Source organism: Mus caroli, chromosome 8, assembly GCF_900094665.2.
Source record: "Mus caroli chromosome 8, CAROLI_EIJ_v1.1, whole genome shotgun sequence".
NCBI lineage: Eukaryota > Metazoa > Chordata > Mammalia > Rodentia > Muridae > Mus > Mus caroli.
In genome coordinates, this window is record NC_034577.1 from 60,625,603 (window position 1) to 60,642,363 (window position 16,761).

Consider the following 16,761-nt stretch of genomic DNA (forward strand, 5'->3'; position numbering starts at 1 on the left):
GATTGTGCTAGAGATATTTAGGGTAAACTGAGAAGCCCAACACTGCCCAGAGGCAGTGTGTAAACATATCCCAAGTGCTGGTCGGGCCCTAAATACTGTGTCTACATTGACTCATCTAACTCTGAAACACTTGTAGCCTATAGACAGGATTGTGCACGTCACCCTAAAGGAAGAAACTGAGATACACAGAGACATGGAGTAATGCATTTCAAACCATGCAAGCTGCAAGCGGTGGTCTCAATGCAGAGGCCAGAACAGTTACCACATGGGCCAAGCCCTGGTGTGATTAGATTAAAATAATAGAGTTTTTTTTTTCTGAAATGAAGATTTAATATTCTGGGAGCCATTTACCTAGGCTGGACAAAGGTAAGGTGTCCACACTTATGGATCCAGCAGCTAGCTCTGTATGAGCTGGAAAGTAGAAGACTGGAGAATTCTAGCACAAGAGTGTGAAGTATATTGCTTGGAATTAATATTGATTGCCAAATGTTTAACAAAAGGCTAGACTGAGGTGGTGGCTCAAAGTTGAGAGGTCTGCTCTGTCACATTAACTGCCAGTGACTGTAGTGCAAACACTCTGATTTTGAAGATTCTCTGTCATCAATGGAAGAGAGGGAAAGAGCTGCTAACAACTCTCACACAACAGAATCAATAGTAGTACCCGATTGGGGCCTCAAGTATATTAGATCACTGCCTTGTTTTCTAGGTGTACTCATACGCAACTGAAACCCAGTTGCTTGAGACTCTGAGCCAGAAGGAACACTGAGTTTCAGTTCATCTTGGGCTACAAAATGAGAGACCCCATTGTCTCAAGAAACAAACAAAAATCTTACTCAGGCAACACATGGGGACAAGGAATCGAGTAAGTAGTCCTGAACCTAGAAGGGGCCTTGGATAAGCTGGGCACATGTCAAGTGTCCTTTCTTTGCAGGAGGTAATTCATATACCTGAGTTCTTCAGTGAAGTTTCATTTCTGCTTTCCTCTGATGTCTACATTTAAATTTCAGCCCTTTGTTGAGGTGAAGTGAGGCCTCTCAGACCTTCATTTACATAAGGTTGGGATTAGATTTCTCTCTAAGTGGACCTGAAGTGAAGAGAGCTACAGAGTCCAGAGGACCAGGGCTAGATCTTCTTCCTCCAAAGTCCTGACCTCCCAGCTTTCTACTACCATCAAGTTAAAAGTGCCATAAAAGTATGAATGCATGAAGTATTGATTCACAAAGTATGAATATATTAATGGAGTTGGAGACTCCTTAGGGAACAGGATCATTCAAGATGCCATTCCCTGACATCCACGCTTTCACTAGATGAACCTTTGGGGACATTTCAAACTGGAACTGCAACTGCATCTAAGCTAAGCTTTAAACCAGGGCAGGGGGGATGTGTACCACCTTCTTTAGTTATTGTCTTAGGGTTTTATCGCTGGGAAGAGACACCATGACCAAGGCAAGTCTTGTAAGTACAACATTTCATTGGGGCTGGCTTACAGTTTCAGAGCTCCAGAGCTCCCTCAGTCACTTTAAATTAGATGTCTTTTCAAATCATCATAGGACACAATGTGCTTCCTTATGGGTCCCCACCATGTGTGCACACATTGGGTGTCTTGCTCCACTGCTCTCCACTCTATTTTTGAGACAAAGGTCTTTCCCCTTTCATGCTGTTTCAGCCAGAGTAGCTTTACTCCAGTCTTTTCTTTCCATAGTCTCAGTTTGGGAGCTAGAGGAGATTTGCGCTCACTTTACCCACCAAGCATTCTTCCTAGTTCCCTGAGCAACTGTTAAAATCAATTCATGGCCAGCTGTGCTTGTATACAACCATAACCAAGGCACTTGAGAGTCCGAGGCAGAAGGAGCACTGTGCGTTTCAGCCCATTCTGGGCTACCAAGTGAGACCTGGTCTCAAGAAACGAACAAAAACTGTATTCAGTGTCCTGGGCATCTGTAACATAGTGGGAATGCATCAAATGCTGGTTACCCTAGAGTCATCCAGGGCTTGCAACACCCAGAGCCATCTGGACCTGCTTGATTCGTTTGATGCCTCGCTTCTTGTGAGACAGCAGCAATCCCCCTGACTCCGTGACAAGATCAGCACGATTCAGTCACAAGTCCATCAGGACCACTGTTGGGAAACAACAGCCACAGATCCTGAAGTCTCTAAAATCACCAGAGTATGTGATTGCCAAGGCATCCTGTAAAGGGGTTTCGAAAATCTTTTTTCTTTTCAATGTCATCTAAGTAAAATTAGCATAAGTGAAATGCCAAATTTTTCATTCTGTCCTAGAGGTTCTCAGGCAGGGGTCATGCTCCTGTTCCTGTACTAAAGTATTTGACAATGACTGGAGACATTCTGGTTGTCCAAAGCCGAGTGGGAGATGCCCCTGACAGTCGGCTTGTAGAGGAACGGTAGGAATTTTGCATGGTACATTCCCTTCCCCCCACTAAGTGATCAAGCTCCAAATGTCAACAGTGCCAGTACTGGAAAGCCCTGATCTATGCATCTATGCACAAAATAATTTCCCCAAACTCAAGACACACAATCCTATTACGGAAAGAAATCAAATTCACAGATTTTATTAGCTGTGCAATGCCACCTTCCATTCATGTCTTGTGTTTTAATTAAATTTTATAAACTACCAGTACAAATCAATACAATGCTCTTTTTTTTTTTTTTTTTTTTTTTTTATAACACACAGCGTGAGTGTTCTTGAAGCATTTCAACAATGAGTTCACTGTGGGCAAACAGAAGGCACAGAGACAGGAGAGGTGATCAGCTCATGCAGCCGGTGCTGGCTAAGAAATAAATAATTTGCATATGGATGTAGAAACCACTCAATGTTAATCAGATTTATTTATTTTTTTAAAAAAGAATTTGGAGTTGTAAGAAAATGCTTCAGAGACATACCAGCAATCAGTAACATTGCTTATTTTAAAAATAAGTTGCTTCCACATAGCCAGGAGTGAATGGAAATGTGCAAAATCTTCTGTCTCGCTGGAGTAATGGATTGGTCTTTCAAAATATATATTTAGATCTATATTTCCTGCATTTTCTTCTTATGCAAACCAGAGACCAAGAAGAGCACCCTGTTTTGAAAAGTGATTGTTTGGTTCATAACTTTGGTTTATTCAAACAGGTAAGAAAGTGGTCCCCACTTCTCCAGAGGAGAAATTATGTTCTCTAGTAAATACACCAAGGGCTTCTTAGTGTCCTTTTAGTGAAGAGGAAAGTGTCTTGTTCTTTCTCCAGTGTTTGATTGTTCCTCTTTGGACAGTCTTAGATAGTTTCTTAATACCGTTCTCTCCCCAGCCCCACACATAGCCTTAGCGTGGTCTGAGATTGGCCAGTCCTTAGATCAGAGCTCCACGTGCTTGCAACTGGAGGTTTTCCTCCCACACCTCTGCATGTATCTTCTTGTCAGCTGTGGTGGTACCCACCTGTAATCTCAGCACTCAGGCTTCAGAGGCAGGAGGATCATAATTTCAAGTTTATCTCGGGCTCTGTGTCAAGACTGTCTCAAGTAAACAAATCAACAAAACCAACAAAAACTAAAATAAAATCTTTTTAAAAAAAAACCAATAGAAGTGTATATACTACAACATGCTCCTACTAAGGCTTGCAAATGGGTAACTAAATAAGCATAACACTCAGAAGCAAAAACAAAAGTGCATTTTTAGAATAAAGATGACTAAACAATAATGGGAAAGAGAGGGGCTTTGTTGTTGTTGTTGGTTTTGTTTTATGTTTTTTGGTTAATACTGGGGAAATTACAGTTTACATAGTGTGTTTCCAGGGCCCTTTGATTTTGCTCACTGTCTCCTGGAGGACGCTAATGTCAGAGATCTCCATTTCTCACATAGATCCTCTGCTTGGTCTGAGACTTTGATAGTCCTGGTAGTACCAAAGCCCTCTGATGTAACCAATTCAGTGTGTTTGCATCTCATTCTAGTAAACGTTCTACAAAACTGGTCTGAGGTTGTGAATATTTCAGTGAGCAGGAACCAGAGAGATCATTTGCTGTAAACACAGCCAGCGTCACCATACACGGAGCCAACAGAATCCTGGGATGAGACTCTTTTTTCATCTCTCGCTCACCAGTTAGATACTTTGTTGCTCTTTGTCGCATCTACTTCTTCAGCAACTGCCAAAGGCAAAAAATTTAAATGTCTCTGCTAATCTGTGCCTAGGGGATCATGTCTTTTTACTGCTGGCTTTCTGCTTCTGTTTGCGAAGGTGAGCCTCTATTTCATGCCGGAAGACAAGCATCCCCAGCTGCCCATGGGATGCTTCATTCATAGCCTTTGATTGCATGCACATCTTGTACTGCTCAGGGGTCAGTTCATCCATACAGTGCTTTTCATGCCACAGGTGGAAAAGTCCCCGTACAGGTGTGCGGACCACTATGAGGTTGCTATGGAGATATTTCCGGTACAGGTGCACATCTTCACCGCCCCAGCCTTTGATGTCCAGGTCAAATCCACCTGTGGGGACAGAACATGCTATTGAATTGTGTGGCGTGCACTCGACTGCTAGGAACTTTTCATCAAGAGACATTGTGGGAGTGGCTGGGAAGATAGTTCAATTGGTGAAATGTTTTGTGGTGTAAGCGTGAGAAACTGAGTTCTGACACACATTAAATTTTCTTTTTAAAGTCAAGAGTGGATCACTGAAAGGCTAGCATGTACTTTGAATTCCAGCACCAGGAAGGTAAGGATACGTAGATGACCAGGGCTTGCTGGCCACCCATCCTAACCTGCTTGACAAGTTCCAGACCATTGGGAGACTCTGTCCTAAAATTAAAATGTGGATGGGTGGGTGGGCAAACACCCTCATAGAAGCAGGGGAGAGAGGCGAGGGGAGAGGGTTTTTTTTTGGGGGGGGGCAGGGAAAGGGGATAACATTTGAAATGTAAATACAGAAAATATCCAATCAAAGAAATGTGGATGACACCTGAGGAATATTTGATTTTGCCTCCTGGCTTCCTCCTGATCCCCATATACACAATAAAGAGGTATTTATTCGAGGTGCTATTTGAAGCTCCAGCCATCCAAATTACCCATGCCCATCTGGGCTAGAGAATTTGGATGGATGTGGCCAATAGGAATGATCTTCGTGGCAGATCATGCAAACTTCTTCATGTAACAAAACATTGGGCAGGATTCTAAGAACTGGACTGCTTGCAAAAGCCATCAGTAGTACTAATGAATAGCCCTGGCCCAGGATTAAGAACTTCAAGGCACCCTTCTTTTTGAACACGACACCTTGCAATTTAAATCCTGTATTTCTCTCTGGGTATGGCTTCCTTCTGCCACTGCAAGCAGAATAAACCTTAGGGCTTGTGGGGTAAATGAGTTAAAATGGGGGTTTGCAATAGGAAAAAAAAAACACTCGCATAAAAGAACTCTCCCTTTCCTAGGTTACAACAGTCCCGAACATTCATGTGTACCCCTCCCATAGGCTGCTGGCTCATTTTAAATGGGTGTGCTTCACTATCAGTTCTGGGGCTTTCTTCCGAGAAAACTCTTATCTCATTGGACATTGGCCTCCTTCCCCTGTTGCGGGTGGTGTCTCACTGTGGGGAAGGAACATGCCCTTCGATTTGCTTTCCTTTCTGCTTAGCCAGGGTCTCATGTGGCTTAGACTGGCTACAAATTCACTGTGTAGCCAAGGCTGCCTTCATCTCCCAAGTGCTTGGATTGCAGGTGTTTGTCCCCATGCCAGAAGCTGTTTTTTTCCCTTAACAGAAAGCCTATCAGGCCCCAGGTAGAGCCAAAGAAGAGCCAGCCCTTCCCTCATTTGTTCTGCATTTACCTGCGTGTTTTACCCAGTCAGCTCTTATGAGAAATAGCCATGCCAAGACCATACCCAGCACCCTGTCCCAGACATTTTATGTAGCCGCTTTATCCCTGCCTGCATACCCCAGCTACAGTGCTCTGATCAGGGCCAACTCAAACCAGAAAAATTCAGAACCAGAAATCCCGACCAAGCCACCCCAAGCTGTGTCTCTGAGTGACTGCGGCAGGCACACGCGGGAGAGATCCCATGTCTGGCACCTGCATTTGGATGACATTTCCTAGAATGGTTGCTGGTTAAGTTGTCAAGTTTTAGGATGTTGTTTTGTTTTTTTTTTTTCAGAGTCAAGGTCTTGAGTAGAGCCCAGGCTGGCCTTGAATTTGCATTTCTATGGCCTCTGCAGGGATTAGAAGATTGAGTTTACAGTGAGAATGCCTGACTGAACTTTGGGGTATTTAAAACCTTAAATGAAGTAGAGTCATAACAAAACAAGCTAGAATCTAGTTAGGGTTTGCCTTGCTGACCTAAATTTATTATTGTCTTCAGCTTCTCGCATTAAATCCGGGGTCATAAGGAAGACACATGCGAATAAGGACATGATTGCAAAGAATAGGGGACTCTGAAGCTCTGAGGTCATGGCAGCAGCCCCCGGAGGCCTCCCCAGGTCACTGTGATCCTCTCCTTGCAGGTATAGTGACATCTATCTTCATAGAACCCAATGTAATACTAATCCAAATTTAATAAACATAGGCATCATCACCCCATTAAACCATCTTCCTCTGTACAGGGCAAGGGAACAATAGCTTTTTGAAATAGAAATTATTATTTTTTTAAATGAGTATTATTTCAGGGAATCTGACATGCATATTTCCACTTAGGACTAGTTCCCAGAGGGATGTTAAAGGACACCTGCTGTCTCTACCAGGCAGCTGCCTCGCTAGACTGGCACCATGCTGTTCTGCTGCCTCCTAGGGGATAAGTTGTTTCATATTTATTTTCATCTTAATATGGTTATTTCTATGGAGTCCCAAGGTCTCTGTACTCCACAGAACAAAACAAACCCAGGCCTGACTCCTGCTGCTTGACTGCCAGAGGGGAAGCTTCAGAGCAGGCTTGGGGGAGGCATACTGGAGAGAGAAGGATGCGGTACCCGAGAGGCCTGCAGAGGAGTGTCCCATTACTTCCCATACACAAGTGCTTCCCTGGACCCTCAGAGCCCAAGTCAAGGTTTTGGACTTATTCCTTCTTGCTCTAGCCATGTGTAATCCAGCCCACTCTCCCCTTCCATTTGCTGTGAAGTCCCAGGAGTCCCCTTTTCCTCTAAGCACTTTGGTCTGTTCTGCTGAAACCCATGGGCCTTTCCTTTCTGAGGTTTGGATTCCTGTAGGCAGGCTCATATGTATTTGAAAATGGGTTCTTGTAAGCTTCTATGTGTGTGCCTGTGTACATTTTTATGTGTATGTGTTTATACATGTATATGATATGTGTATATACATGTATATGTTTATATGCATGCGTGTCTGCATATATAAGTGTGTGCATGTATCTATGTGAATAAGTGTGTTTATATGTTTCTCTCTGTGTCTGTGTATGTGTGTCATTGAGAACATTTGTATACACACATCTACATCTCTGTATTTATGAATATCTGTGTGTCTGTATGTGTGGACATGTTCTCACATGGGTGTTCATGTTGACAGCCATTGTATACTCAGAGCTTAAAGTGGCAAATGGGACTTTAAATAAGGATCATCAGAGTAAAAAACACTGATCCTCTTTGTATGTGTTTTCTCTAATTGCCTTCCTTTTCCTCATCACTTTGCTGGGGGCTCACAATGTCCATTGTAGTGGGTTCCACAGCAAGAACCCACAGAGGAAGAGGCACCACACCGAACTTGCTTGAATGTTGTCATTGTAAAACCTTGCGTGGTACTGGGTACATCTGAGAGGGGTCGGTGCATATGACAGGGTCCCAAGTGTTGCCTCCTGTGACCTGGGGAGTTGCACTGTTTGTGGAAATGGCAATACCTTTACCAGGAGAACCTGGTCTGTGGGACAGTGGCCTCCAGGTGGCAGTAGACACGAAGTTTTATCTTACCTATGTTGATGAAGTCTGACCGGTACTGACATGTCATCCCAAATCCAAAGTCCCTCCAAAATCCTGTTTCCTTCTTTATGACCTGCAAGGAAGAGTATATAAAAGTGGTTTTCACACATTTAGATGAGCAGAGCTAAAAACCAGGCAAGATGGGAGTGTGAATGTGTTCCCGCATGTGAGCATGCGCATGCCAAATGAAATTACAATAAGCTAACTAAATCCAAAGTGGAGCCTTGTGTTTTTGGGCACCTCTGGCTAGGTTGTTTCTAGGGTGTAGGCATGACAACATGCACTCTCTCACACAATAAAAAACAACCTCAGAGAGCAAGTTTTTTCAGTGGAGCCATGGAAAACCACCCACGTCTGGCCTGGTCCCAGTGCCAGGGAGAAGTGAGGTCAGGCTTGTCACACAGGCCTGGGCACAGAGCCAGCAAAGGGCTCAGGAAGTTGAGAAGAGGCCCCAGGAACAGCTTGGAATTCACAGGCCAACACCAGAGAAAGAGAAGAAATACCCAAGAGAGACTCCAGTTGTTCCTGGCCCCCTGGCCCTCACTACCACTGGCTGGCAGAGGAAAGGGTAGGGCTAACAGATGAAGCTACTCCAGAAAGCTCATGCTGGAAGTGCCAGCCCACAGTGACTGCAAAAAAACAGAGCAACACAGCTCTGCTAGGTTTCTTCCTTTGGAGAAAAATTCCAGCAAATTTGCTGAAGCTACAAAATATAAACAATAATAGAGGTTGCCATGTGCACACACATACACACACGTACACACACACACTTACACATACCCAGACCCACATCCACATGCACAGATGCAGGCACACACACATTTGTCAAAAGTAATTCTGAGAATAGAGTTGAAATCCTTATAGGAACTTTTCCCCCATTATCCTTGTAGTTCCTATAGGTGCTGAGAAGTCAGGAAATCACCTCCTTAGACAAGGGAAAGAGAGGCCTTAGGAGGGTCTGTAGTACTGATACAAGGCTCTGGGTATTGTTCATTTGTAACAGTTCATGAGAGGAGGAGCAGTCTTGTTCCAGCTCCACCACTGGCCACTTTTTTTTTTCATAACTTTTCATTGATTCTTGAGTTTCACATCATGTACCCAAGTTCCACTCATCTCCCAGACCCTTTGTATCTGCCCTCTGTCCTCTGCCATAGCAATGCCCACCCCTGCACACAAAAGAAAATAAAAAACAAAACTAGACAAAACAGAGCATAGAAAACATCTTGTCGTGGAAATGGTAGTGCGTCCCACAGTATACCCTTGAGTTCACAGTTTTCCTTGTAAATGCACATTGTAAGGAGTCATTAAACTGGTTTGAGGCCAACCATCAATACTGCACCCTCACCTGGATTTCTCTTGGTTCTCCTGTTGTTGCCCTGTGCCATGGAGACCCTGCAGCTTTGCATCTGTAGGACTTAGCCTTCCACATGCACAAGCACATGAGGTAGATTTTGGTGTGGACCAAGTCAAAGCCCTGGGTCTGGGCCTTCGTGGTAGCTGAGCTGGTCGTCCCACCAGCACTCGTGTACCTACACTACCTGTGTAAGCTCTCTAGCACTGGTCTGGATAGCTCACCCAATGCTGCAGCCCACAGAGGGCAGGGTCAACTCTCCTACTTTCATGCCCTTGGAGCCATGTTACCAGCACCCAAGCCACCAGAGCCAACTCTGTGCTGCCCAGTCAAGGTGCTGGACCTGATCTTCTGAGTGGTGTAGCTCATGAGGGGAAGGACCAGCTCTCCCACTTTCATGACCCCAGGGTACTGGCCACTTTTTTTTTTTTTATTCTCAGACAGGCCTCTTCATTTCAAGGCACCATTCTCTTTCCTATCTGATGAAGAACTGAGAATTATAAATCATAGTTAAAGAGTTTTCCAGGTCATGTATTACTCCATGTTCTAGAACCTTCCCACAGCCTAAATTATATCCAATAAATGTCTTGCAAAAGAGGTAATGAATCATAAACATTCTTTTATCAAGAGTTCAATAGTGCACAGTCTATGTCAGGCTATGAATGCAAGAATTTGACCATGATGATGCTCTGTAACATTCTGTCCTGAAGTTGGGAGGACTCAGGAAGTTCCACCTACCACTGTCCAAGGATTTGTGTGCAGTTAATAGTTGCTGAGGTGAGAAAAAGAGATCTCTACCAGTAGTGTCCGGTGGTGTAGGCACTGGTAAGGTACAGACAGTGCTGCAAATAATGCCCCACCCGTGCCCCTGCAGGCAACCCTGGTGAAACTCATCAGGTCACCAAACAAAACAACAGATGTGGCAGCAGAATTAAAAGTTTGGGAAGACTGCATAAGGCAGGAAAATCTGGAGATTCAAGATGGAGACTGAGTAGATTTTTAAATGGATTTTGTTCCTTCTCTATTAGGTAAAATGTTCTATTGCAGTCAACAGCTCAACATCTATGGTCCAAATTTCTAAATATCTCACAGACATGATGTGGAAGAGAAGCACCAGTATCCAAGCTTCAAATATTTGGCTGGGCTCTACATAGGATTTACGAGACTGCTCCATGCTGGAAGAACCACCAGGCAGAACTGAGGAGGAAGCGTAAGACCCTCCCAAGAAGCAGCTGCCATAAAATGTTGGGCTGGATCAAGGTTGTGCTGAAGGACATAGCTGGAAGGGTGATAACCATCTGCAGTGGTGTGATAGGAACATACCTATTTATGCCCCAGGGGCTGCATTATAGAAACAGTTACTTAGTTGGTTTTAAAGCTGGTAAGCCACAGAAAGTCACACTGGGAAGAAGCCGCTGAAATATAGGCTTTTGTGGAAATGGACATGGTTGTGCCACAGCGTGTAATTTCAGAGCAAGATGGATTTCACTTATTAGAAGGTCTACCACCACAGCTGGACCAAGTCACTGACTGGACCAAGTTACTGGAATGTTACCCTTGGGGAGCAGCCTGGCAGAAAAAACTCTAGAGTTCCCTTCTGATGGGATGGCATCATATTACTGCTGAAGACTCTACAAAAGGCACAGAGGGCTTCCATTCCACTACCCAGGCCTGCCTGCTTCCTCCTCCTCCTCCTCCTCTCCCTCTTCCTCCTCCTCCTTTCATCCTCTTCAACCCTCTACATCAGTGGTTCTCAACCTTCCTAATTCTTCAACCCTTTAATACAGTTCTTCATGTTGTATTGACTCCCAATCATAAGATTATTTTTATTGCTACTTCACAACTGCAATTTTACTATTTGTGAATGTAAATATCTGTGTTTTCTGATGGCTTTAGGTGACCCTGTGAAAATGTTTTTCAACTCTAAAAGGTTGACAACCTACAAGTTGAGAATTGCTGTTCTACACAGTCCTGTTTCTTGACTTCCCAAACTCCCCAAACTCCCCAGACTCACAGGCATCCAAGGTATCCCTACAGGCTCTGCTTGGTCACCAGTCCCTTGCTCACCATTGCTCAGAGCAGTCACCCTGACTCTCTGGGCCAATGCCAATACAATTGCTAGTACCCATTTTCCCTCTATACTGTGACCCTGGCTTAACATCTCTGTAATATGAGCAGTTCTCTGAAATGTGAAATGAGCTCATGGATATATTTGTTTCTCAGTTTGTTGTCTTCACCTACCACCCTTGGAGAATAGCAGTAAGGAACTTAGTCCCCTATGTCTCCAGCACCTAGAACACTACTGGCCACACAGCTGTGCAATTAATAAATACTTCTTCAGTGAAAGGAGAAGGAGCACTTTTAAGGTAACCATGACTCCTGGCTTCAAGTGGAAATACAAATGGCTTCAAGTGAGAGACACTTGATAGCAAGTATCTCATCAAAAGCATAGGTGGTCCACTGGTGACAATTGTTAGGACTGGACAGATCTAGACCAATAGTCAAAAGTGTCCTCACCTTCTTGAGACCTAAGGCATAAAGTCTGACTTAAAACACATTGACTCAGGCATAAAGAATTCTACCTATCTGCCCAAATGTTAAAATATATACTCCAATGTTCCTACTACTGGAATGACTTACAAGTTTTCCACCTTTTTCTCTTGCTCTGAATTTCATTGGTCAATCTACAGGAGCCACTGTCGCTTTAAGGATGTCCTTTGGACAGCTAGCCTCCTGTCCACTCGTTCTCCAGCAGCTTCCTACCCCACAGAAGTTCACAAAAGACTGTGGGCCCAATTATACCATAAAAGGGATGTATTTCAGGTCGGGTCTTCCCCATCAAGTTTCTAGAATCACAGCTTTGTGGGCAAGTCATGTGACAGGGGTAATTATTTTTTATTATGATCAAAGCACAAAACACTAATCAGCAACTCTCTCTAGAGCTGTGGGAACACGGCTGCCCTACACCTGCACAGGTAGCCTGGAGCACAGGCAGTTGCCTGTCTGATTTAATGGTGTTAGGTTGGACAGAAGCCTATGAAACAATCTGAATCTTGAAATCAAGTAGGTTAAAAAAAGACTTCAGACAGAGTATTCTATCTAAATCAAAGAGTATGTTTCAAGAACCAACGCTAGATCTGACCAGCCTCCTACATCCTAGAAATTGCTGGGAGCTGGGTGTGCTTACAGGCACATGGCCCAGAAACTTACACAGGGTGCTGGGCTTGTTGTAGCCATCTTTAAATTCTGAACATTTTGGAACAAGGGTTTGAATTTTGGGTTTGCTCTGAGATGTTTTACTGATATTTCAGGTCCTACACATGAATATGTAAGTCCTTGAATTGCAGCAATTTCTAGGTAGCACCATGCATTGTGTACTCTTTATTATCTGGAAACTGAAGGGCCAGTGAGCGCACTGCAGAGGGTTCTGGAAGCAAAGGCTGTGTGTCCTCTTCTTGAGACGTCTTCAAACTCAGGCAGAATGATTTCCTTGAGTTCATTCAATCTGTCATAGCAGAGCTAGGGGCTGGGATTCCCTTGAATAGTCTTAAGTAATTTTTTTAAAGAAATAATGTATTCTGGAGCCATAGAGTCTCCAGAATTTATTTAATAGTAGACTCAAATCTCATTTCTTCCCAGATCTTCACAGAGCCTTATTTTCACACGTCTCATTGGTTTCTGGATAAAGGATGGTTTTATTTTCTAAAGGTTTCAGGCTGGACATGGATTCTCCAGGTTTCTCCTGTCTGGGATCTAGACTCATGGTCCTCCTAGAAGCACACTGAAGCCAAAGAATACATTTCCTTCAGCGCATCATTCTCAGTCAAGCTTAGCCTCACGGTGTAGCACCTAGATCTCTCCCTCTCCCATGCAGCAGCTGCAGGAGTCCGAGACACGGTGGATTTATACCCTCTGAGCCCAGACTCGCGGATGTGTGAATTGAGATGCTGATGTCACTTGCCCATGTTGAGAATTATGGGAGATTACATGGTCACAGTGAGAGATTCTCAGATGGCATCTGGTAACATTACTTTTGCTATTTAGTAAGTGTAGGCTTTCTGAGTAAACAAAACCAGTCTGCAAGGGTACACTGCATATACCATGCTCAGTGGGCATGCTAAAAACTGAAGCATAGGTCAGTGCTTAATATGGTCAATAATTTACCCCCACCCCTCAAAAAAAATCTCAACTAACTAAGGAGCTGAGAACTGGCTTCTTGATAAAGTGACTGCTCCACAAATACAAAGTCCTGAGTTCGGACCCCTGGAACTCACATATAAAGCTAGGTATAGTGATATGTGTACCTAAACCTACTGCTTACTGTCTGCCCTGGCTAGTTAGATCAGTGAGCTAAATATTCAGCGAGAGATATTGAAGGAGGAGGAGGAGGAGGAGGAGGAGGAGGAGGAGGAGAAAAAGAAAAGGGAAGGAGGGAGAGAGGGAGGGAGAAAGGAAAGAAGGAGGAAGGGAGAGACAGAGGGAGAGAAACAGACACAGAGAGAGACAGAGACAGACAGACAGACAGAGAGAAGCATAAGGTGGGAGGAAGAAGCAGGGCCTAATAAAGAATAGGAACCACATAAGAGAGGATGATAGGAGGAAAAATATGACTTAAAACATTAATACATGTATGAACTGCAAATAATTAAAATTAGGTGGGACAATAATCAGTGAAGACACTTGATACCCACCTCTGGGTTCACACACAAACTATTTTGGGAGGTAAAGAGGTGCAGGTGTAATCACAGGGGGGATGAGGAGGACAAAGAAGCAACACACCCCATAATCAAGGGAGTCACAAAGAAAGAGGCTTAAGTGGGAGGGGCTACTGCACAGCAGGCACAGAGTCTACAACCGGGAAGGTGGTGACCTGGGGGAACAAGGACAGCATTCAGAGACCACGAGCAGGTGTGCTACACAACAGCAGGCTAGCATGGGTATTCTGGAGTTGGTGCCATCTGCCAGGTGGTGGGGTTGATGGAGGACAATTAGTCCCAACAAGAAATCAGAGTCTGCAGTCCTGTGCTTGAGCCAGCCCATGCTGGCTCACCAGATTTGTACACATCTCTTCACAGCTGTATGCCCTGTGGTAACACATTGGTTAGCCGGGAAAAAAAAAGCCACAGTGGGATTATTTACACACCATGAAAATTGGCAAATACCATCACCAGGGCATTTTCCCCCCCTTCTTTCCAAGAGTGGGTTGCCAAACATTTGCTAGCATGCCACTGGCTTTATGCCATAAATGCTTTTTTAAAAGAGAAGTGGAGTTAATTTGTTTATTCAAAGCCAGCCTCTGGCAAGGAAAGGGTAAGGAAAGACCGGAGTGTGGGGAGGGTCGGAATCTAAAGATAGAAGAAGTAGGAGGCTTCTGTGGGGACCTAAGCCAGAGCTGACAGGCAGAGCCAGCAAGGTGGAATGTTTAAAGTGAACACTCATTTAAATGACAGTCGTCCCTTCCTGACACGATGTTTCTGCATTAAAGCACCAGCAAGTTTCATCTCATGGCTTAAAATTCAAAACATTAAATATTAGTATGAAATCCCACAGTGTCACTTATTACTAATGACTCGGATGCAGAAGTTTAAAAAGAAAGTCATCTGTACACACACAAAAATCCTTGCTTTCATCTGCAGGCAAAACAGAAAATGACAGGGCTGATAACGGTGAAAACTCTTAACTGGGACATTGAGCAGGAGGTTTTGTTTGCGGGCTGTTGGGAAAGGTTCTCTCTTGTTTGCATAGGTAAGTAACTTTTATTACAGCCCCATTCTGAACCTTCATTGCCTGTCTCATCTGAGGTACTGATGTGTTCCAGGGGAGGCTATCAAGGATTTGCGAATATCCACAGTCTCTTTCTAGACTGAGTCAAAATGCAGCCTCAGGAGGAAATCTCTCCTAATTTATCCACCTCCAGCCGTTACTTTTTATTTTATGGTGTCTTGCTACCTACACATTCTGTCTCCGGTATACTAATTTCTGTAGTTTGATGCTTGCCCCTAGAATTCTCGCTAGGCCATTTCTTTTATGTATCAGATCTCTAGGGGATGCTCAGCAGGTCTAGTCCCCTGCTCAAGAGGAAGGATATAATGGTGGGGGCTGAGCTCTGTCACTCAAAGACCTTTCCATCTTAGTTTTGGGGACAGATGTGTGTGTGTGCCTGTGTGTGTGTGTGTGTATATGCTGGTGTCTATCTGTGCTTGTACAGTTGCCTGTGGGTGTTCATCCATGCTTGTGTAGAGGTCAGAAGTTAACTTTGGGTATCTTCTTCTATCACTCTTGACCAGATTTTTTTTTGACACACATTCTCCAATGAACCTAGAGCCAGCAGTTTGAGATAGTCTGTCTAGCTAGTGACTGACTCACATCTACTGGGATCTTCCTGTCCCCATCAGATCCCCAGTGTCAGGGTTTCAGGCATGTGGCTCTCACCTGTCCGGGGTGGGGTGGGGACCTGAATACAGGTCCTCATCTTTCACAGCAAGCACTTGATCCTCTCTGAGCCATCTCCCTAGCCTCTGCCTATGCAGCCGTGGATCAGTCGTTCTACCTCTATAAAGGATGGTTGAGAGATGTCTCATCAATCAGGTCTGAGTATATGAAACAATAACAGTTCTTCTGACTCCTGCATCAGGGTATGGACCAGACCTTTATAGGCAGCAAGTGATACAGTTTGTCTTGGGACTGTAGAGATGGCTCACCAGTGAAGAGGTTTTGCTGCTCCTCCAGAGGACCTGGGTTTTGTTCCAAGGACCTGCATCAGATATAACTCCAGCTTCAAGAGATCTTTTACCCTTCTGCACTTACACACATAAGTACAAATAAAATTTTAGAAAATGACTTGTTTAATGAAGGACATAATCACACATTTCTCTGGGGAATGGGAAGTCTTCAAATTGCATTTCACCGAACTAGATAATTTTAAACACTGACCTCCAAATCAGCAGCTTTATGAACTGGGGGAGAAGTCAATGATGCCTTCAGAAATAAATGTCAAAATGTAGGTTGACTCGGGGCTGCTAGCTGTGGCCGTGGGGATCTGAGTTATTTCTGCCTGGACTGCCTGTTCGGTGGGTCTGACAATTCTGCTTCTACACTGTCTGTCTTTCTGCCTTCTATCCCACCTGCTCTCAGCAGGATGGACTAGAAAGGACAAAACCTTTAGATTATGAAATGAAAAAAATTCCTTGCAAGCAAATAAGGCCTTTCTGAGTCTGAACTAGGAGAATTAATCACTGCCAATGTCAAATGTAAAACAGAGCCTTAATTGAAACCAAAGGGACTTTTATTCTTATTGGTTGAAAGAAAACAAATACTTTATTCCATTTTTTCTTAGAGTCCCAAGAGAAGCTTATGACTCCTGGGATGGGAATCCAGAAGCCTTTGTCCTCAGGAGACTTATTGCTCATAAGTAGAAAACTGGCTCTTAGGCTGTGACACTGAGTTCTTTTCCTCTTCAAAGCCTAGAGAGAGATGTAGCCCTCACCCCACTACATTTGTAGTGCTAATATTTGAT

At 44.1% G+C, this 16,761-nt stretch overlaps 1 protein-coding gene across 1 annotated transcript in view; it reads right to left on the bottom strand.

Annotated features, from left to right (window-relative positions):
- Nucleotides 1-2,541: 2,541 nt before the first annotated feature.
- Nucleotides 2,542-16,761, bottom strand: part of Csgalnact1 (chondroitin sulfate N-acetylgalactosaminyltransferase 1) — a 95,462-nt gene continuing 81,242 nt past the window's right edge. The window contains exons 6-7 of the mRNA XM_029480734.1: nt 7,886-7,967; nt 2,542-4,475 (exon numbers count right to left, since the gene is read on the bottom strand). Coding sequence (XP_029336594.1) covers nt 4,186-4,475; nt 7,886-7,967 — 372 coding nt within the window. The 3' untranslated portion in view covers nt 2,542-4,185. The remainder of the gene's footprint in view (nt 4,476-7,885; nt 7,968-16,761) is intronic.